Source organism: Drosophila miranda, assembly GCF_003369915.1.
Source record: "Drosophila miranda strain MSH22 chromosome Y unlocalized genomic scaffold, D.miranda_PacBio2.1 Contig_Y2_pilon, whole genome shotgun sequence".
Taxonomy (NCBI): Eukaryota; Metazoa; Arthropoda; class Insecta; order Diptera; family Drosophilidae; genus Drosophila; species Drosophila miranda.
Window position 1 is genome coordinate 20255712 of NW_022881614.1, and position 22886 is coordinate 20278597.

Here is a 22886-nt window from a genome sequence, read left to right on the forward strand (position 1 = left end):
TGAATTTGTTTTCTTGATGCTGGCTATATTAATAATACGATCCAATTCAGATTCCGCAGTCTGAAAGATATGGTCATTCTCTACAACTCTACGTTTTTGGTTTTCTCATATCTTTAAAATTGTGGATGCAACAGATTTTCGTCCTTTGTGTAGGCGGAAGGGGGTGGGGCGAAATTTTGAGATAAACGTTTTAAAGTGAGATCTAACAGAAGTGCGGGTACCAAATTTGGTTACTCTAGCCTTAATAGTTTTTGAGATTTGTGAATATCCCCAGATTTTCATCCTTTGCGGGGGCGGAAGGGGGTGTGGCGAAATTTTGAAACAAACTCGTCTCGGTCCGATATATTAGGAGTGTGGATACCAAATTTGGTTGCTCTAGCTTTTATAGTCTCTGAGATCTAGGCGCTAATGTTTTACTCTAAGCAAAGCCGGCTATGCTCCGTGTGTGTTAGAGAGAGACAGGGCGAGAAAAAATGAAATTGTTTTCTTGATGCTGGCTATAATAATAATACGATCCAATTCAGATTCCGCAGTCTTAAAGATATGGTCATTTTGTACAATTCTACGTTTTTGGTTTTCTCATATCTTTAATATTGTGGATGCCACAGACTTTCGTCTTTTGTGGGGGCGGAAGTGGGCGGGGCGAAATTTTGAGATATACGTTTTAAAGTGAGATCTAACAGGTGTGCGAGTACCAAATTTGGTTACTCTAGCCTTAATAGTCTCTGAGATTTGTGAATATCCCCAGATTTTCATCCTTTGCGGGGGCGGAAGGGGGTGTGGCGAAATTTTGAAACAAACTCGTCTCGGTCCGATATATTAGGAGTGTGGATACCAAATTTGGTTGCTCTAGCTTTTATAGTCTCTGAGATCTAGGCGCTAATTTTTTACTCTAAGCAAAGCCGCCTATGCTACGTGTGTGTTAGAGAGAGACAGGGCGAGAAAAAATGAAATTGTTTTCTTGATGCTGGCTATAATAATTGTGGAGATAATGTTTTTTATCCCCAATCGGCCGACTAATTATTTCGAATTAAATAAAACTCGGCGCAGAAATAAAATTACGATATGTTCTTTAATGCGTGACATCCAAATTGCAAGTGTGGCTTGCCTGCCCTTTACATTGCCGCTCCGATCGCTAAGCGCAGCTTCGCTCGGCCGACGTCGGTAGGCAGACGCAAAGCGGAGATAGCGAAGAGCGAGCTGGCAGAGAGCGTTTAGCAGGGCAAGCAAGCGCAAAGCTTTAACAAACAAATGAGTGACATAGACATAAGTAACAAACAAAATAAGCGGCTGAGGGCCAAGAATTAGGTGCTATTTGGCCAGCAGCTAATCGGCTGGGTTCTGCTCCGAACATTCCCCCCCCGTTGGAAGGCAAAGGCTTTCAACAGATCCATCCTGAAGGGGCAGAACCGCTATTTTTCCAACGGCCCTCTTGAAGATGCTTGCTTGGGCGCAGCTGGCGGCTACGCTGGGATGATCGTCGAACGCAGCAATCGGCGCTTCTTTACGAAGGCGGCTTGTCGTGATTACGTCTTGATCATCGGGAACCTCTGTAATTGCATAGAATGGCAGGAAATTTGGCAATGTAGAAATTGTTGAAAGTTGAATTTCATTTAGCGTGGATATGTAGGTTTTTAATATATGGAAAAGTTCGCGCTGCAGTTCCTGATTCTCCGATCGCAGTTTTTCCACTTGCACCTGGCACTCGAGCAGCTGCTTCCTGCATTGCTGCTCTAAGTTTTGGTACTCCAGCGTTGTGGGTCGAAAATCGTCAATAGAGATGCACGAGGAATTTTCAAAAGCGGCTAAAGCTGCACGCTTATTCTCCGAGCTATCAATGCTTCCTGATACTATCCAACCAAGTTTAGTCTCCTGCAATGTTGGCAATTGGGCTGATAGTCGAATCTGTCCGACGCACATTAAATCGAAGAACAAACCAGAACCTATCAACAGATCGATACGTTGGGGCTTGGAGAAATTAGGATCAGCTAGTTTTAGATTATTCGGCATTGGCCAATCCTTTGCGTCTACGCCGAAGTTAGGCTGCATTTCCGTAATTGAGTTGGTGACAATTGCAGCGAAGGAAGCTCGATAGCTTGCGTCCTGGGATTGTACAACTATATGTACAGACTTGCTCGAAGGTAGAATGGAATCTCCGATTCCAGAGATGTGAACATAAGACGAGCGATGATCCAACTGCAACTGATCAGCCAGTCTAGATGTTACAAAGTTTGCCTGTGATGCAGAATCCAAAATGGCACGACATGGGATAAGTGCTCCATAACGATCTGTTACATGGACGAGGGCAGTAGGTAGCAACACGTTCTGGCTAGGCTGAGATTTCTGGATCGAGGGGGGAGGGCTAGAACACCCGCTTGCTAGAAGCACAGTCGCGGCCTCTTGCTGGATCGATTCCTCGGCCGGTGAAGAGGAAGATGAAGCACCAGTTCCCGATGGAATGTGGAGTAGCGTGTGATGTTTGGCCTGGCAATGCCTGCAAAGTCCTGACCTGCACCTCTGCAATTCATGGCCTTTGTTGAGGCAGTTCAAACACAAGCGGCTCTTCTTTGCTTCTTTGTATCGTTCAAACGCAGAGAGATTCAGGAATGCCTGACATCTAGATATGTAATGCTCGGAGGAATTGCAATGGTTACATATGGGGTTAGGATGGTCGTTACTGGAGGTGATAAGGGTGACAGGATTGTCTTCTCCCACCTGTTGACTAGGACTTGTTGCCATGGCTGATCCCAAATTCTCCAGCATCCGACATCTCGCTTCCAAAAATGAGGCCATGCTTGACCACCGAGGCAATCCTGACGTCGGCAAGTTCTCTTCCCATTTCTCCTTTGTTTTGTGGTCCAGTTTCGTGCCTATGATGAAGATCAGCAACCCATCCGAAATCTCCTGCGGGGTCGCCAAGGTCTGAAGTGCACGCAAGTGCGAATTGATTTTGTCGCTGAGCGCGCGCAAGCCGATAGCTGAGCCCTTCTCCACCCCTTGCAGCCCGAAAATAGCCTTGACGTGTGCCTGAAAATGTAACAGTTTATTATCGAATCGCAACATTAGCAAATTCAACGCCTTGTCGTAATTCTCCTCAGAAAGTTCCAAGGAACGAATCGTATTCAGCGCAGCACCATCTAGACATCCACGAAGATATTGGAATTTTTCGATGATTGGTATACGATGGTCTTTGTGCACCATTGTCGAGAACATCGAGTGGAATTCTGGCCAATCCATGTAGTTCCCCCGAATCGCGGAAGCTGCAACTCGGGCATTCGAGAACGGCCTATACTATTATAGGCGAACAACGACGAATTCCCCTCGAGAGTATGCCGAGCCGTTGAATTGGCAACATTTACCGTGCGAGCAGCCATCAACTCCCGCGACAGCCTGGACCTAACCTTGACATAAACATTTGAAAAGTCCAGCCGGGCATCATGGGCTAACTGCAGGAAATCCAGCCTTTCAAGGCTCGTTTGAGCGGCATCGAAATCCGCATTCATTCGCTCGATTTGCTCTAAGCGAGCTTGAAGTTCTGCCTCATCTAACTCGGCAAGCTCTTCCTTGGTGAGAAAGCGATCCATGGCCTTTAGTTGGCGCGCGATGGACTCGGCCTTGTGCTTGTAGAAATCTACATCACTCGGCATTGCTGCGTTCGCGACATTGGTAGGCTCAGGTGCTGCCATGTTGAGGTTTTAAAAGAGTCACTCAGCACGACCGAAAAAGACACCCTGTATACGTATAAACGTGGGAACCGAAAGCAAAGGGATTACAGCTAATGCCTTTAGCTGTGCGGCTGTGCGAGCTGTCCGATTCCGCTTTGTACTCCGCTTGTGTGTATTAGTGAGTTCGCTGCACTGCCTACCGCACTGCACTGACCGAATTGTCGCGACAGAGAAATTAATAGCCAGCAATGCGTGTATGTAGGTGTATGTAAGTGTGTTTTAGCACCGAATTGTGCTTAACCGCCGAAAATTTGCTAGGGCTAACGAATGTCGATCGCGAATGATTATTAATTGACACTGCAACTCAGAGATCACGTCGGGGTCACAAAATTTTATGTGGAGACAGTATTTATTATACCCAATCGGCCGACTAATTATTTCGAATTAAATAAAACTCGGCGCAGAAATAAAATTACGATATGTTCTTTAATGCGTGACATCCAAATTGCAAGTGTGGCTTGCCTGCCCGTTACATTGCCGCTCCGATCGCTAAGCGCAGCTTCGCTCGGCCGACGTCGGTAGGCAGACGCAAAGCGGAGATAGCGAAGAGCGAGCTGGCAGAGAGCGTTTAGCAGGGCAAGCAAGCGCAAAGCTTTAACAAACAAATGAGTGACATAGACATAAGTAACAAACAAAATAAGCGGCTGAGGGCCAAGAATTAGGTGCTATTTGGCCAGCAGCTAATCGGCTGGGTTCTGCTCCGAACAATAATAATATGATCCAATTCAGATTCCGCAGTCTTAAAGATATGGTCATTCTGTACAATTCTACGTTTTTGGTTTTCTCATATCTTTAAAATTGTGGATGCCACAGACTTTCGTCCTTTGTGGGGGCGGAAGAGGGCGGGGCGAAGTTTTGAAATATTTTTGTAGCAGTGACATATCACAGAAGTCTGGATCCAAAACATCGTTGCTCTAGCACTTATAGTCTTTGAGCACTAGGCGCTGAAGGGGACGGACAGACGGACGGACGGACAGACGGACAGACGGACAGACAGACAGACAGACAGACAGACAGGGCCCAATCGACTCGGCTATTGATGCTGATCAAGAATATATATACTTTATGGGGTCGGAAACGATTCCTTCTGGACGTTACACACATCCACTTTCACCACAAATCTAATATACCCCAATACTCATTTTGAGTATCGGGTATAAAAAACGAGGGGGAACGTTGTGAGTTGCTGCGGACACCGCAACTCTACGGTTATACCCGATACTAAGTCAGTAGGGCTCTCCTCCGGCAAACGCCGCTAATATTGAACGACACGACAAAGAGTGCGTGCGAGAGAGACAGAAAATCAGTCTGAGCGTGACGTCGGGCGCTGCGTAGCCAGTGCAAATTGATTTGTTCCTTTTGGCTATAAAAATGATCTGATCTGATCCAGATTCAGCAATCTGATAGATATGGTCATTATCTATGATTCTGCGTTTTTAGTTTTCTCGAAAGTGCAATATTGTGGATGCAACAGATTTTCGTCCTTTGTGTGGGCGGAAGGGGGTGGGGCGAAATTTTGAGATATACGTTTTAAAGTGAGATCTAACAGGAGTCCGGGTACCAAATTTGGTTACTCTAGCCTTAATAGTCTCTGAGATTTGTGAATATCCCCAGATTTTCATCCTTTGTGGGGTCGGAAGGGGGTGTGGCGAAATTTTGAAACAAACTCGTCTCGGTCCGATATATTAGGAGTGTGGATACCAAATTTGGTTGCTCTAGCTTTTGTAGTCTCAGATCTAGGCGCTAATGTTTTACTCTAAGCAAAGCCGCCTATGCTACGTGTGTGTTAGAGAGAGACAGGGCGAGAAAAAATGAAATTGTTTTCTTGATGCTGGCTATATTAATAATACGATCCAATTCAGATTCCGCAGTCTTAAAGATATGGTCATTCTCTACAACTCTACGTTTTTGGTTTTCTCATATCTTTAAAATTGTGGATGCCACAGATTTTCGTCCTTTGTGGGGGCGGAAGTGGGCGGGGCGTGACATATCACAGAAGTCTGGATCCAAAACATCGTTGCTCTAGCTCTTATAGTCTTTGAGCACTAGGCGCTGAAGGGGACGGACAGACGGACAGTCGGACGGACGGACAGACAGACAGGGCTCAGTCGACTCGGCTATTGATGCTGATCAAGAATATATATACTTTATGGGGTCGGAAACGATTCCTTCTGGACGTTACACACATCCACTTTTACCACAAATCTAATATACCCCAATACTCATTTTGAGTATCGGGTATAACGAGGGGGAACGTTGTGAGTTGCTGCGGACACCGCAACTCTACAGTTATACCTGATACTTAGTCAGTATGGCTCTCCTCCGGCAGACGCCGCTTATATTGAACGACACGACAAAGAGTGCGTGCGAGAGAGACAGAAAATCAGTCTGAGCGTGACGTCGGGCGCTGCGTAGCCAGTGCAAATTGATTTGTTCCTTTTGGCTATAAAAATGATCTGATCCAGATTCAGCAATCTGATAGATATGATCATTATCTATGATTCTGCGTTTTTAGTTTTCTCGTATCCTCAATATTGTGGATGCAACAGATTTTCGTCCTTTGTGGGGGCGGAAGGGGTTGGGGCGAAATTTTGAGATACACGTTTTAAAGTGAGATCTAACAGGAGTGCGGATACCAAATTTGGTTACTCTAGCCTTAATAGTCTCTGAGATTTGTGAATATCCCCAGATTTTCATCCTTTGCGGGGGCGGAAGGGGGTGTGTCGAAATTTTGAAACAAACTCGTCTCGGTCCGATATATTAGGAGTGTGGATACCAAATTTGGTTGCTCTAGCTTTTATAGTCTCTGAGATCTAGGCGCTAATGTTTTACTCTAAGCAAAGCCGCCTATGCTACGTGTGTGTTAGAGAGAGACAGGGCGAGAAAAAATGAAATTGTTTTCTTGATGATGGCTATAATAATAATACGATCCAATTCAGATTCCGCAGTCTTAAAGATGTGGTCATTCTCTACAATTCTACGTTTTTGGTTTTCTCATATCTTTAAAATTGTGGATGCCACAGACTTTCGTCCTTTGTGGGGGCGGAAGTGGGCGGGGCGAAGTTTTGTGTTGTGAGTTGTGAGTTGCTGCGGACACCGCACCTCTACAGTTATACCCGATACTTAGTCAGTATGGCTCTCCTCCGGCAAACGCCGCTAATATTGAACGACACGACAAAGAGTGCGTGCGAGAGAGACAGAAAATCAGTCTGAGCGTGACGTCGGGCGCTGCGTAGCTAGTGCAAATTGATTTGTTTCTTTTGGCTATAAAAATGATCTGATCTGATCCAGATTCAGCAATCTGATAGATATGATCATTATCTATGATTCTGCGTTTTTAGTTTTCTCGTATCCTCAATATTGTGGATGCAACAGATTTTCGTCCTTTGTGGGGGCGGAAGGGGTTGGGGCGAAATTTTGAGATACACGTTTTAAAGTGAGATCTAACAGGAGTGCGGATACCAAATTTGGTTACTCTAGCCTTAATAGTCTCTGAGATTTGTGAATATCCCCAGATTTTCATCCTTTGCGGGGGCGGAAGGGGGTGTGGCGAAATTTTGAAACAAACTCGTCTCGGTCCGATATATTAGGAGTGTGGATACCAAATTTGGTTGCTCTAGCTTTTATAGTCTCTGAGATCTAGGCGCTAATGTTTTACTCTAAGCAAAGCCGCCTATGCTACGTGTGTGTTAGAGAGAGACAGGGCGAGAAAAAATGAAATTGTTTTCTTGATGCTGGCTATAATAATAATACGATCCAATTCAGATTCCGCAGTCTTAAAGATATGGTCATTCTCTACAATTCTACGTTTTTGGTTTTCTCATATCTTTAAAATTGTGGATGCCACAGACTTTCGTCCTTTGTGGGGGCGGAAGTGGGCGGGGCGAAGTTTTGTGTTGTGAGTTGTGAGTTGCTGCGGACACCGCACCTCTACAGTTATACCCGATACTTAGTCAGTATGGCTCTCCTCCGGCAAACGCCGCTAATATTGAACGACACGACAAAGAGTGCGTGCGAGAGAGACAGAAAATCAGTCTGAGCGTGACGTCGGGCGCTGCGTAGCCAGTGCAAATTGATTTGTTTCTTTTGGCTATAAAAATGATCTGATCTGATCCAGATTCAGCAATCTGATAGATATGATCATTATCTATGATTCTGCGTTTTTAGTTTTCTCGTATCCTCAATATAGTGGATGCAACAGATTTTCGTCCTTTGTGTGGGCGGAAGGGGGTGGGGCGAAATTTTGAGATATACGTTTTATAGTAAGATCTAACAGGAGTGCGGATACCAAATTTGGTTACTCTAGCCTTAATAGTCTCTGAGATTTGTGAATATCCCCAGATTTTCATCCTTTGCGGGGGCGGAAGGGGGTGTGGCGAAATTTTGAAACAAACTCGTCTCGGTCCGATATATTAGGAGTGTGGATACCAAATTTGGTTGCTCTAGCTTTTGTAGTCTCTGAGATCTAGGCGCTAATGTTTTACTCTAAGCAAAGCCGCTTATGCTACGTGTGTGTTAGAGAGAGACAGGGCGAGAAAAAATGAAATTGTTTTCTTGATGCTGGCTATAATAATAATACGATCCAATTCAGATGCCGCAGTCTTAAAGATATGGTTATTCTCTACAACTCTACGTTTTTGGTTTTCTTATATCTTTAAAATTGTGGATGCCACAGATTTTCGTCCTTTGTGGGGGCGGAAGGGGGCGGGGCGAAGTTTTGAAATATTTTTGTAGCAGTGACATCTCACAGAAGTCTGTATCCAAATCATCGTTGCTCTAGCTCTTATAGTCTTTGAGCACTAGGCGCTGAAGGGGACGGACAGACGGACAGACGGACGGACGGACAGACAGACAGGGCTCAATCGACTCGGCTATTGATGCTGGTCAAGAATATATGTATATACTTTATGGGTCGGAAACGATTCCTTCTGGACGTTACACACATCCACTTTTACCACAAATCTAATATACCCCAATACTCATTTTGAGTATCGGGTATAAAAAATAATAAAACGAGGGGGAACGTTGTGAGTTCCACGGACACCGCAACTCTACAGTTATACCCGATACTTAGTCAGTATGGCTCTCCTCCGGCAAACGCCGCTAATATTGAACGACACGACAAAGAGTGCGTGCGAGAGAGACAGAAAATCAGTCTGAGCGTGACGTCGGGCCCTGCGTAGCCAGTGCAAATTGATTTGTTCCTTTTGGCTATAAAAATGATCTGATCTGATCCAGATTCAGCAATCTGATAGATATGATCATTATCTATGATTCTGCGTTTTTAGTTTTCTCGTATCCTCAATATTGTGGATGCAACAGATTTTCGTCCTTTGTGGGGGCGGAAGGGGTTGGGGCGAAATTTTGAGATACACGTTTTAAAGTGAGATCTAACAGGAGTGCGGATACCAAATTTGGTTACTCTAGCCTTAATAGTCTCTGAGATTTGTGAATATCCCCAGATTTTCATCCTTTGCGGGGGCGGAAGGGGGTGTGGCGAAATTTTGAAACAATCTCGTCTCGGTCCGATATATTAGGAGTCTGGATACCAAATTTGGTTGCTCTAGCTTTTATAGTCTCTGAGATCTAGGCGCAAGCAAAGCAAAGCCGCCTATGCTACGTGTGTGTTAGAGAGAGACAGGGCGAGAAAAAATGAAATTGTTTTCTTGATGCTGGCTATAATAATAATACGATCCAATTCAGATTCGGCAGTCTTAAATATACGGTCATTCTCTACAATTCTACGTTTTTGGTTTTTTCATATCTTTAAAATTGTGGATGCCACAGACTTTCGTCCTTTGTGGGGGCGGAAGTGGGCGGGGCGAAGTTTTGAAATATTTTTGTAGCAGTGACATATCACAGAAGTCCGGATCCAAAACATCGTTGCTCTAGCTCCTATAGTCTTTGAGCACTAGGCGCTGAAGGGGACGGACAGACGGACAGACGGACGGACGGACAGACGGACAGACGGACAGACGGACAGACAGACAGACAGACAGGGCCCAATCGACTCGGCTATTGATGCTGATCAAGAATATATATACTTTATGGGGTCGGAAACGATTCCTTCTGGACGTTACACACATCCACTTTTACCACAAATCTAATATACCCCAATACTCATTTTGAGTAACGGGTATAAAAAACGAGGGGAACGTTGTGAGTTGCTGCGGACACCGCAACTCTACGGTTATACCCGATACTAAGTCAGTATGGCTCTCCTCCGGCAGACGCCGATAATATTAAACGACACGACAAAGAGTGCGTGCGAGAGAGACAGAAAATCAGTCTGAGCGTGACGTTGGGCGCTGCGTAGCCAGTGCAAATTGATTTGTTCCTTTTGGCTATAAAAATGATCTGATCTGATCCAGATTCAGCAATTTGATAGATATGGTCATTACCTATGATTCTGCGTTTTTAGTTTTCTCGAATCTGCAATATTGTGGATGCAACAGATTTTCGTTCTTTGTGTGGGCGGAAGGGGGTGGGGCGAAATTTTGAGTTACACGTTTTATAGTTAGATCTAACAGGAGTGCGGATACCAAATTTGGTTAGTCTAGCCTTAATAGTCTCTGAGATTTTTGAATATCCCCAGATTTTCGTCCTTTGCGGGGGCGGAAGAGGGTGTGGCGAAATTTTGAAACAAACTAGTCTCGGTCCGATATATTAGGAGTGTGGATACCAAATTTGGTTGCTCTAGCTTTTGTAGTCTCTGAGATCTAGGCGCTAATGTTTTACTCTAAGCAAAGCCGCCTATGCTACGTGTGTGTTAGAGAGAGACAGGGCGAGAAAAAATGAAATTGTTTTCTTGATGCTGGCTATAATAATAATACGATCCAATTCAGATTCCGCAGTCTTAAAGATATGGTCATTCTCTACAATTCTACGTTTTTGGTTTTCTTATATCTTTAAAATTGTGGATGCCACAGATTTTCGTCCTTTGTGGGGGCGGAAGTGGGCGGGGCGAAGTTTTGAAATATTTTTGTAGCAGTGACATCTCACAGAAGTCTGTATCCAAAACATCGTTGCTCTAGCTCTTATAGTCTTTGAGCACTAGGCGCTGAAGGGGACGGACAGACGGACAGACGGACGGACGGACAGACAGACGGGGCTCAATCGACTCGGCTATTGATGCTGATCAAGAATATATGTATATACTTTATGGGGTCGGAAACGATTCCTTCTGGACGTTACACACATCCACTTTTACCACAAATCTAATATACCCCAATACTCATTTTGAGTATCGGGTATAACGAGGGGGAATGTTGTGAGTTGCTGCGGACACCGCAACTCTACAGTTATACTTGATACTTAGTCAGTATGGCTCTCCTCCGGCAGACGCCGCTAATATTGAACGACACGACAAAGAGTGCGTGCGAGAGAGACAGAAAATCAGTCTGAGCGTGACGTCGGGCGCTGCGTAGCCAGTGCAAATTGATTTGTTCCTTTTGGCTATAAAAATGATCTGATCCAGATTCAGCAATCTGATAGATATGATCATTATCTATGATTCTGCGTTTTTAGTTTTCTCGTATCCTCAATATTGTGGATGCAACAGATTTTCGTCCTTTGTGGGGGCGGAAGGGGTTGGGGCGAAATTTTGAGATACACGTTTTAAAGTGAGATCTAACAGGAGTGCGGATACCAAATTTGGTTAGTCTAGCCTTAATAGTCTCTGAGATTTGTGAATATCCCCAGATTTTCATCCTTTGCGGGGGCGGAAGGGGGTGTGTCGAAATTTTGAAACAAACTCGTCTCGGTCCGATATATTAGGAGTGTGGATACCAAATTTTGTTGCTCTAGCTTTTATAGTCTCTAAGATCTAGGCGCTAATGTTTTACTCTAAGCAAAGCCGCCTATGCTACGTGTGTGTTAGAGAGAGACAGGGCGAGAAAAAATGAAATTGTTTTCTTGATGCTGGCTATAATAATAATACGATCCAATTCAGATTCCGCAGTCTTAAAGATATGGTCATTCTCTACAATTCTACGTTTTTGGTTTTCTCATATCTTTAAAATTGTGGATGCCACAGACTATCGTCCTTTGTGGGGGCGGAAGTGGGCGGGGCGAAGTTTTGTGTTGTGAGTTGTGAGTTGCTGCGGACACCGCACCTCTACAGTTATACCCGATACTTAGTCAGTATGGCTCTCCTCCGGCAAACGCCGCTAATATTGAACGACACGACAAAGAGTGCGTGCGAGAGAGACAGAAAATCAGTCTGAGCGTGACGTCGGGCCCTGCGTAGCCAGTGCAAATTGATTTGTTCCTTTTGGCTATAAAAATGATCTGATCTGATCCAGATTCAGCAATCTGATAGATATGATCATTATCTATGATTATGCGTTTTTAGTTTTCTCGTATCCTCAATATTGTGGATGCAACAGATTTTCGTCCTTTGTGGGGGCGGAAGAGGTTGGGGCGAAATTTTGAGATACACGTTTTAAAGTGAGATCTAACAGGAGTGCGGATACCAAATTTGGTTACTCTAGCCTTAATAGTCTCTGAGATTTGTGAATATCCCCAGATTTTCATCCTTTGCGGGGGCGGAAGGGGGTGTGGGGAAATTTTGAAACAAACTCGTCTCGGTCCGATATATTAGGAGTGTGGATAACAAATTTGGTTGCTCTAGCTTTTATAGTCTCTGAGATCTAGGCGCTAATGTTTTACTCTAAGCAAAGCCGCCTATGCTACGTGTGTGTTAGAGAGAGACAGGGCGAGAAAAAATGAAATTGTTTTCTTGATGCTGGCTATAATAATAATACGATCCAATTCAGATTCCGAAGGCTTAAAGATATGGTCATTCTCTACAATTCTACGTTTTTGGTTTTCTCATATCTTTAAAATTGTGGATGCCACAGACTTTCGTCCTTTGTGGGGGCGGAAGTGGGCGGGGCGAAGTTTTGTGTTGTGAGTTGTGAGTTGCTGCGGACACCGCACCTCTACAGTTATACCCGATACTTAGTCAGTATGGCTCTCCTCCGGCAAACGCCGCTAATATTGAACGACACGACAAAGAGTGCGTGCGAGAGAGACAGAAAATCAGTCTGAGCGTGACGTCGGGCGCTGCGTAGCCAGTGCAAATTGATTTGTTTCTTTTGGCTATAAAAATGATCTGATCTGATCCAGATTCAGCAATCTGATAGATATGATCATTATCTATGATTCTGCGTTTTTAGTTTTCTCGTATCCTCAATATAGTGGATGCAACAGATTTTCGTCCTTTGTGTGGGCGGAAGGGGGTGGGGCGAAATTTTGAGATATACGTTTTATAGTAAGATCTAACAGGAGTGCGGATACCAAATTTGGTTACTCTAGCCTTAATAGTATCTTAGAATTGAGAATATCCCCAGATTTTCATCCTTTGCGGGGGCGGAAGGGGGTGTGGCGAAATTTTGAAACAAACTCGTCTCGGTCCGATATATTAGGAGTGTGGATACCAAATTTGGTTGCTCTAGCTTTTGTAGTCTCTGAGATCTAGGCGCTAATGTTTTACTCTAAGCAAAGCCGCTTATGCTACGTGTGTGTTAGAGAGAGACAGGGCGAGAAAAAATGAAATTGTTTTCTTGATGCTGGCTATAATAATAATACGATCCAATTCAGATGCCGCAGTCTTAAAGATATGGTTATTCTCTACAACTCTACGTTTTTGGTTTTCTTATATCTTTAAAATTGTGGATGCCACAGATTTTCGTCCTTTGTGGGGGCGGAAGTGGGCGGGGCGAAGTTTTGAAATATTTTTGTAGCAGTGACATCTCACAGAAGTCTGTATCCAAAACATCGTTGCTCTAGCTCTTATAGTCTTTGAGCACTAGGCGCTGAAGGGGACGGACAGACGGACGGACGGACAGACGGACAGACAGACAGGGCTCAATCGACTCGGCTATTGATGCTGATCAAGAATATATGTATATACTTTATGGGGTCGGAAACGATTCCTTCTGGACGTTACACACATCCACTTTTACCACAAATCTAATATACCCCAATACTCATTTTGAGTATCGGGGATAAAAAATAATAAAACGAGGGGGAACGTTGTGAGTTCCACGGACACCGCAACTCTACAGTTATACCCGATACTTAGTCAGTATGGCTCTCCTCCGGCAAACGCCGCTAATATTGAACGACACGACAAAGAGTGCGTGCGAGAGAGACAGAAAATCAGTCTGAGCGTGACGTCGGGCCCTGCGTAGCCAGTACAAATTGATTTGTTCCTTTTGGCTATAAAAATGATCTGATCTGATCCAGATTCAGCAATCTGATAGATATGATCATTATCTATGATTCTGCGTTTTTAGTTTTCTCGTATCCTCAATATTGTGGATGCAACAGATTTTCGTCCTTTGTGGGGGCGGAAGAGGTTGGGGCGAAATTTTGAGATACACGTTTTAAAGTGAGATCTAACAGGAGTGCGGATACCAAATTTGGTTACTCTAGCCTTAATAGTCTCTGAGATTTGTGAATATCCCCAGATTTTCATCCTTTGCGGGGGCGGAAGGGGGTGTGGCGAAATTTTGAAACAAACTCGTCTCAGTCCGATATATTAGGAGTGTGGATACCAAATTTGGTTGCTCTAGCTTTTATAGTCTCTGAGATCTAGGCGCAAGCAAAGCAAAGCCGCCTATGCTACGTGTGTGTTAGAGAGAGACAGGGCGAGAAAAAATGAAATTGTTTTCTTGATGCTGGCTATAATATAAATACGATCCAATTCAGATTCGGCAGTCTTAAATATACGGTCATTCTCTACAATTCTACGTTTTTGGTTTTTTCATATCTTTAAAATTGTGGATGCCACAGACTTTCGTCCTTTGTGGGGGCGGAAGGGGGCGGGGCGAAGTTTTGAAATATTTTTGTAGCAGTGACATATCACAGAAGTCCGGATCCAAAACATCGTTGCTCTAGCTCCTATAGTCTTTGAGCACTAGGCGCTGAAGGGGACGGACAGACGGACAGACGGACGGACGGACAGACGGACAGACGGACAGACAGACAGACAGACAGGGCCCAATCGACTCGGCTATTGATGCTGATCAAGAATATATATACTTTATGGGGTCGGAAACGATTCCTTCTGGACGTTACACACATCCACTTTTACCACAAATCTAATATACCCCAATACTCATTTTGAGTAACGGGTATAAAAAACGAGGGGGAACGTTGTGAGTTGCTGCGGACACCGCAACTCTACGGTTATACCCGATACTAAGACAGTATGGCTCTCCTCCGGCAGACGCCGATAATATTAAACGACACGACAAAGAGTGCGTGCGAGAGAGACAGAAAATCAGTCTGAGCGTGACGTTGGGCGCTGCGTAGCCAGTGCAAATTGATTTGTTCCTTTTGGCTATAAAAATGATCTGATCTGATCCAGATTCAGCAATTTGATAGATATGGTCATTACCTATGATTCTGCGTTTTTAGTTTTCTCGAATCTACAATATTGTGGATGCAACAGATTTTCGTTCTTTGTGTGGGCGGAAGGGGGTGGGGCGAAATTTTGAGTTACACGTTTTATAGTTAGATCTAACAGGAGTGCGGATACCAAATTTGGTTAGTCTAGCCTTAATAGTCTCTGAGATTTTTGAATATCCCCAGATTTTCGTCCTTTGCGGGGCGGAAGAGGGTGTGGCGAAATTTTGAAACAAACTAGTCTCGGTCCGATATATTAGGAGTGTGGATACCAAATTTGGTTGCTCTAGCTTTTGTAGTCTCTGAGATCTAGGCGCTAATGTTTTACTCTAAGCAAAGCCGCCTATGCTACGTGTGTGTTAGAGAGAGACAGGGCGAGAAAAAATGAAATTGTTTTCTTGATGCTGGCTATAATAATAATACGATCCAATTCAGATTCCGCAGTCTTAAAGATATGGTCATTCTCTACAATTCTACGTTTTTGGTTTTCTCATATCTTTAAAATTGTGGATGCCACAGATTTTCGCCCTTTGTGGGGGCGGAAGTGGGCGGGGCAAAGTATTAAAATATTCTTGTAGTAGTGACATATCACAGAAGTCTGGATCCAAAACATCGTTGCTCTCGCTCTTATAGTCTTTGAGCACTAGGCGCTGAAGGGGACGGACAGACGGACAGACGGACGGACGGACAGACGGACAGACAGACATGGCTCAATCGACTCGGCTATTGATGCCGATCAAGAATATATATACTTTATGGGGTCGGAAACGATTCCTTCTGGACGTTACACACATCCACTTTAACCACAAATCTAATATACCCCAATACTCATTTTGAGTATCGGGTATAATGATCTATGTGGATAATTGTTGCTGTTGCATGGACCTCAAGTGCGGCTGCATCTTATAGTGCTCATACGGGGAATAGATCGCTTTTTTGTTGAGTGTAAGTCTGGAAAGGTTTATCTTCTTATATACTATAGTGTACGTGTTTTACCTTCCAGATGATACCCTACTCGGGTATGCCACTCTCATTCTGAGTGGCGTCTATGTCATAAGCTGCGTCCTTCTTCTGCTCGGGGCCGTGATGGTGGGGTGGGTCATTCATAGGATAAAGGAATTAAGTAAAAATTCTTTCTTTCAGCAACTATGTATATTTCTACTGCCCTATCTCTGGATAGGCATTATACGGCTAGTCGCTTTGATCGGCGAGTTCATCTACTACTATCTATACACTGATGACATCGTCTATGAGTATTTATATTTCGATGTCTTCCAAGCGGGTAAGATGAACACGATAAAGGATTTCTTAGCTTCCTTTCATTTCAGTTTTAGGCGTATTCTTCTGGCTGGTGGTCTACTCTTTCTATGATGTATTGAGAACGAGGGGGAACGTTGTGAGTTGCTACGGACACCGCAACTCTACAGTTATACCCGATACTAAGTCAGTATGGCTCTCCTCCGGCAGACGCCGCTAATATTAAACGACACGACAAAGAGTGCGTGCGAGAGAGACAGAAAATCAGTCTGAGCGTGACGTCACGCGCTGCGTAGCCACTGCAAATTGATTTGTTTCCTTTGGCTATAAAAATGATCTGATCTGATCCAGATTCAGCAATCAGATAGATATGGTCGTTATCTATGATAACGTCTGTCCGTCCGTCCGTCTGTCCGTCTGTCCGTCCCCTTCAGCGCCTAGTGCTCAAAGACTATAAGAGCTAGAGCAACGATGTTTTGGATACAGACTTCTGTGATATGTCACTGCTACAAAAATATTTCAAAACTTCGCCCCGCCCACTTCCGCCCCCACAAAGGACGAAAATCTGTGGCATCCACAATTTTAAAGATATGAGAAAACCAAAAATATACCCCAATACTCATTTTGAGTATCGGGTATAATGAGAGAGCGTTTATTTTTTAGTTTAATAAAAAGTAACAGAGCAACAGGCTCTATGTTTTTATACCCGATACTCAAAATGAGTATTGGGGTATATTAGATTTGTGGTGAAAATGGATGTGTGTAACGTCCAGAAGGAATCGTTTCCGACCCCATAAAGTATATATATTCTTGATCAGCATCAATAGCCGAGTCGATTGAGCCATGTCTGTCTGTCCGTCTGTCCGTCCGTCCGTCTATCCGTCTGTCCGTCCGTCCGTCCGTCCGTCTGTCCGTCTGTCCGTCCCCTTCAGCGCCTAGTGCTCAAAGACTATAAGAGCGAGAGCAACGATGTTTTGGATCCAGACTTCTGTGATATGTCACTACTACAAGAATATTTCAAAACTTTGCCCCGCCCACTTCCGCCCCCACAAAGGGCGAAAATCTGTGGCATCCACAATTTTAAAGATATGAGAAAACGAAAAACGTAGAATTGTAGAGAATGACCGTATATTTAAGACTGCCGAATCTGAATTGGATCGTATTATTATTATAGCCAGCATCAAGAAAACAATTTCATTTTTTTCTCGCCCTGTCTCTCTCTAACACACACGTAGCATAGGCGGCTTTGCTTAGAGTAAAACATTAGCGCCTAGATCTCAGAGACTACAAAAGCTAGAGCAACCAAATTTGGTATCCACACTCCTAATATATCGGACCGAGACTAGTTTGTTTCAAAATTTCGCCACACCCTCTTCCGCCCCCGCAAAGGACGAAAATCTGGGGATATTCAAAAATCTCAGAGACTATTAAGGCTAGACTAACCAAATTTGGTATCCGCACTCCTGTTAGATCTAACTATAAAACGTGTAACTCAAAATTTCGCCCCACCCCCTTCCGCCCACACAAAGAACGAAAATCTGTTGCATCCACAATATTGCAGATTCGAGAAAACTAAAAACGCAGAATCATAGGTAATGACCATATCTATCAAATTGCTGAATCTGGATCAGATCAGATCATTTTTATAGCCAAAAGGAACAAATCAATTTGCACTGGCTACGCAGCGCCCAACGTCACGCTCAGACTGATTTTCTGTCTCTCTCGCACGCACTCTTTGTCGTGTCGTTTAATATTATCGGCGTCTGCCGGAGGAGAGCCATACTGACTTAGTATCGGGTATAACCGTAGAGTTGCGGTCTCCGCAGCAACTCACAACGTTCCCCTCGTTTTTGTATAGCTTGGAATGGAGTTTGTTGCCCAGGCCTACTATAATCGTGCCCTAGCTGGGTAATTACCTATTTTTCTCCAGGTAATTTTAATCACGTTTCTTGTACTTACAACAATTGTGGTGTGAATAACAAATGAAGCCCAATTAGGGTCATTGCCAGGTCAGGGAATGTGTCAAACTGAAAGGCTTTTCCATTTTGATTTTGTGTTTATTTGTTAGTTCCGTTTATGGATAAATGTCTCACAACAACTATATTACAACTAGGTTAATGCAACGCGATGTAGTGATAGATTATAGACCCTCTCCGTACTCGTATTACCTGTTCATAGCCTCTCTATGCACTTACTTAACACTCCACCGAAACAAGTGGAAACAGTTTTAATATGGGGTATATGCGTACCTAGTTCTATATGTAGTTTTCCAATATTGATTTATTTGGGCACGGAAATACGTGGTAGTCCATAGGTTTATGTTGCTTAATCGCTTCTTTTATATCATTAAGCTATCATTATATACGGGTAGTTTTTTCATGTCTTTTTTAACTCAGTTCTTTTTGCGCAACGTTTTGGTGCTCAGTAGGTTGGTTTGTTTGAATCTCTTCTCAAGTCTCATCTGCGGCAAGATGTTGATACAAACGATCTGGTTCGTGCTCAACTGAAATATAACATGCTATGGATACATAGATCCCCTTTATAGATAAATATATGTGTAGAGTAGTGAGTGTGAGATGTAGAGTGGAAAGGGAGTTGATAGATGGCTTGAGGATACAGAAGTGGGCTAATACAATTATTAATTGGTGATGGCTAGAATCGGTGAGGCACTCGCAACTTTGAAACTCAGGAACTCAACTATGATTATCCTTTTGGTTATCTCTCTTTTCGTTTTGGCTACTAAAACACGATTAACTTATGGGGCGACAGCCAACTAATTAGTAACCGGTAACACAATTCGTAACTCCAATCCCCTAGGCATCCTCGCAGTCATCCTCGCAGTCCTCCTCGCCCTGCACGAACAGGCGATGGTTGCGCGCCTCCAGAATAGACCAAACGATGAGCGGTGTGCAGCCGAGCACCATGCAGGAGCCCATGCAGTAGAAACAGATTTAATAGTCCCCCGACAGATCTCGCAGGAGACCAGCCAGCGGTGGCACCGAGATGGCACCAATGCTCTGGAACATACGCACCAGCCCGTAGCTGGAGCTGATCCGGTCCGTGCCGAAGACGTCGGCCAGGAGAACGGGCATCAGGACGTACCAGCTGCCCAAGCAGAGGCCGTAGACGGCGGCGGAGAGACCCACCAGAATCAGTGTCTTGGCAAAGGGAATGGTGAGGACCGCCAGGCCGGCGCCCAAAATGCTAAAAGATGAATTAAAGGAAAGATTTAGTAAAGCTCAGACTTTGATGAGAGAGCGGCAAATACCACAGGGTGTAGGTCTTCTTGCGATCGAACAGATGCAGATCCGATAGCCAGCCCAGGCCCAGGCGCCCACAAAGATCCAGGACAGCGCTGATGGCCACCAAATAGCCCGCCTCGCTTTTGTTGTAGCCTATAGAAAAGGAGAGTCATCAATGCTGTTAGGATATTAGGTGGAAGTGGAGCAGTTCTGGGGCACACACCTATGGAGATGACATGGGCAGGCAGATAGTACAGCATGTAGGGGCAGCCCACGGACATGAGGGTGACGGAGAGGGTCATCAGGATGAATCGCGGTTCCTGCAGCAGACTGATGTCCAGATACATCTCGATACGCTCGCAGCAGGTGCGCGGCAGCTGCTCCTCATCATCATCATCGTCGTCCTCGTCGTCTGCCGCACCATCGGCATTGATGCTCTCCAACAGCTGGGAGTTGAGGATGCCACCGCTGTCCGACAACTGCTGCTGCTTCAGCTCGCTGAGGTTGCTCACCGGCGTGGGAATCTCCATGCTCTTGCTGAGCCCGCGACTGACCACGCTGGGTGGCGACAGTGGCGACAGTGACCATGTAGAATGGTTGCGTAAATAATGGGCATACAACAGTAAGCGCTGAATGCAACAACGACAACTGACTAGCAGCACTAATAAGAAGGAGTCAGTCTGACTCACACACAGCGAGCATCCCAGCGAGCCAGGAACCACCCCCAGCCCAGTGACCTTGTCGAATGTCAGATCCTAGGCTTCCATTGTGCTCCCGCTGTCAGCTGTAATCCGGCCTAAATTGTCAGGACAGTGGAGGCTTACACCCCCATTCGTTTTCAATTTCGCAACATTTCAAGGCCTTCGTGGCCCAGCCTCAGTGAAAAGAAAAACTTTCCCTCTGCCAGGGCTAGTTGCTTATGTGGCACAGATGCGGTGGCACGATAAGCGGTCAAGGCAGTGGGTGGCTTACGCACACAACTTGTTGAGTGGGTGAAATGGCAGCAGCAGGCAACAGAAGCGCAGTTCCTAGCGTTCTAATTGGGTACTTTTCTCCCACTCTTGTTACCTGAAAAGTGCTTGCAGTGGCACTCCAATGTCCATCCAATCTGTAGCGATATTCTTGGGCTCCACCTGAAACTATATACCTCGCTGGAGGCTTGGCAGGACTCTTCTGCAATCATTGAGGGTGTGCTGATTGAGATGGATCACTTGTGAGCCTGCTGACCTGCTGATGATGGCCAGCATGTGGTCATATGTAACGTTGACACATTCTCTGGTTGGGTTACAATGTTTACCTACGACACGGGCTTCGGCGCTTGCTCACCAAAGCAGCCCAGTCACCCTCCACTGCCACTGCCACTGGCGCTGACACCGCCACCGCCACTACCACTTCTACCAGCTACCTCAATAGCTTTGAGCTTGGCCCACTCCACAGATGGGAGGGAGCTGTAGCTGCTCCACTCACCTGCAAATTCCAGTCACGCTGTAGGGATGACATTGGCGTCCTTTACTGAACCTGAATCGCCTCTGATGTTTCTCTTGTTGCTCGCGTTGTTGTTGTTGTTGCTTGGGGCGTTGTTGTTGTACACCCAAATGCATTGGGTTGTCTCTGCTGTGGGACCCACCGAGTGCACAAATACCGAGCGGAGCGCGGGCCTTCCCCTGTTGGCCCAGTTTCCTCTGATGCTGGGAGATGAGATGCTGGTGGCTTCCAGGAAACTTCTATGGCGTCAGCTTTCAATTGTTGCTTTGTGGTGTTTGCACTGTTTTGTCGTCGGAGCAGCTGTTTCCGGGGTTTCCTTGTCTCTGTCTCTGACTCTTCCGTTTCCGCTCACCAGCACAAGCGCACACTCTCCGTGTGTAATTTATGTGGGCGCGGGTGTGCGTGTGTGTGCGTGTGTGTGTTTGACAAAATGACAAATGCAGTTTTTGGAACAAATCGATATACGTGCGAAATTTCACTTGATTTCACTTAATAGTAACTTTCCTATTTACGCAATATAAAAATTCGACTGCTAGAATACTGAGAGCTGGCTTTCGTTGATATTTGTATCGTTCGCTGATTAAATTAGTTTTCGACACACCAAGAGTCCTTTGAAAATTATCACTCAGAGACGTCTGTTCCTTTCTGTTCGTTTCCGAAATTCTCGAAATTTCTGCTGCTCTTTGAAGCTTGCGATGTGATGTCCTTTGTCCATATCCTTTAGCATGATTTTGAGGTGAGTTTCCGAGGAGAGAGAGAGAGAGTGATAGTAAAAGAAGAAGAAAGAGAGGAAAATCCATTTTATTCGTTTTGTTTTGCTAGCCATATTTTGCCGCCGCCGCTTGTTGCCTATGCTGGCAGTCGGAGGAATAGTTCCTGGTTGAGCGGCTGATGAGTGTACAGTCATCACTCGCTAACATTTCCATCGGTGCCACCGCCCAGAATACTTTGTAGGTTATTTTAAGGATACATGTTTATTGAAAAATATTTAATTTAACGATGAGAAAGACGACTTAGCGCTCTGTACTGATAGATCACAGTTCCAAGGAATATAAAATTGATCAGCACTGACAGTAGGAGGGCCAACATAATAACTGTGACTATCCAGTCAAGAACCATTGTATACGCGGCGATTCCCATCAGGATGAGCATTCCCCAGGGCACAAACAAGTACCGACGATTCTGCGGAATAAAATGGGAATATTTGAACAATGTGCGGCCTGTGTGAATCATTAATGTAATCTTACGTTCAGAGCGCCAACAACGAGCAGCAGTGAAGACAACGAATATGCAATTGAGGTACATGTCCAGAAGATCTTTACGCTTTGCTTGTGGGAACCTTTCGCGGCGAGGAACAAGCATGCGGCCCACATACCAATCACTGTCGAGAAGCCTCCAATGAAAACCGTCAGTATTCTGACAGAATAATATTTTCTCCAAAATACACGATGTACAATATCCAGCTCTGACATCCTTGAATTTATCGTTTTGAGTTATTTAACAATGTGCTTGAAAGGCCAATACAAGTTTCAGTTTAGTCGATTTGAATTTTCGCGGCAACAGTGCTACCCATCATACGGTTGAGTTTTTAATACTTTTCGGTATTTTTTTAGGTCAAAATGGAACCGACGGTATATTTACGGTATATCGGTATATAATGGAATATTTTGTCAATTTCATCAATATTAAATTTCATTTTCAACGTTATTCCAATAAAAGCAAGTATTTAGAATAGGCCAGTCAAGTATAAAATTGATTCATT

The 22886-nt window shown here is 44.7% G+C and overlaps 1 protein-coding gene and 1 pseudogene across 1 annotated transcript; one reads left to right on the top strand and one right to left on the bottom strand.

Annotated features, from left to right (window-relative positions):
- The first annotated feature begins 15989 nt into the window (after positions 1–15989).
- Positions 15990–19340, top strand: LOC117193846 (annotated as a pseudogene).
- LOC117192969 (monocarboxylate transporter 12-like) lies at positions 18442–22773 on the bottom strand. Its single transcript, XM_033397688.1, has 4 exons — positions 22372–22773; positions 19863–22306; positions 19666–19792; positions 18442–19601 (listed from the first exon to the last, which is right to left on the bottom strand). Exons 2-4 carry the CDS (start codon positions 20167–20169, stop codon positions 19349–19351), a joined length of 687 nt encoding a protein of 228 aa, XP_033253579.1. The 5' UTR covers positions 20170–22306; positions 22372–22773; the 3' UTR covers positions 18442–19348.
- Between the last annotated feature and the right edge of the window lie 113 nt (positions 22774–22886).

Bases quoted from the DNA above. Each gene is read 5' to 3' on its own strand.
- LOC117192969 (XM_033397688.1), bottom strand. From the start codon at position 20,169: ATGGAGATTCCCACGCCGGTGAGCAACCTCAGCGAGCTGAAGCAGCAG. The intron at 19,793-19,862 runs GTGTGTGCCCCA...CCTTTTCTATAG, and splicing joins TGCCCATGTCATCTCCATAG to GCTACAACAAAAGCGAGGCG. The intron at 19,602-19,665 runs GTATTTGCCGCT...TTCATCTTTTAG, and splicing joins AAGAAGACCTACACCCTGTG to CATTTTGGGCGCCGGCCTGG.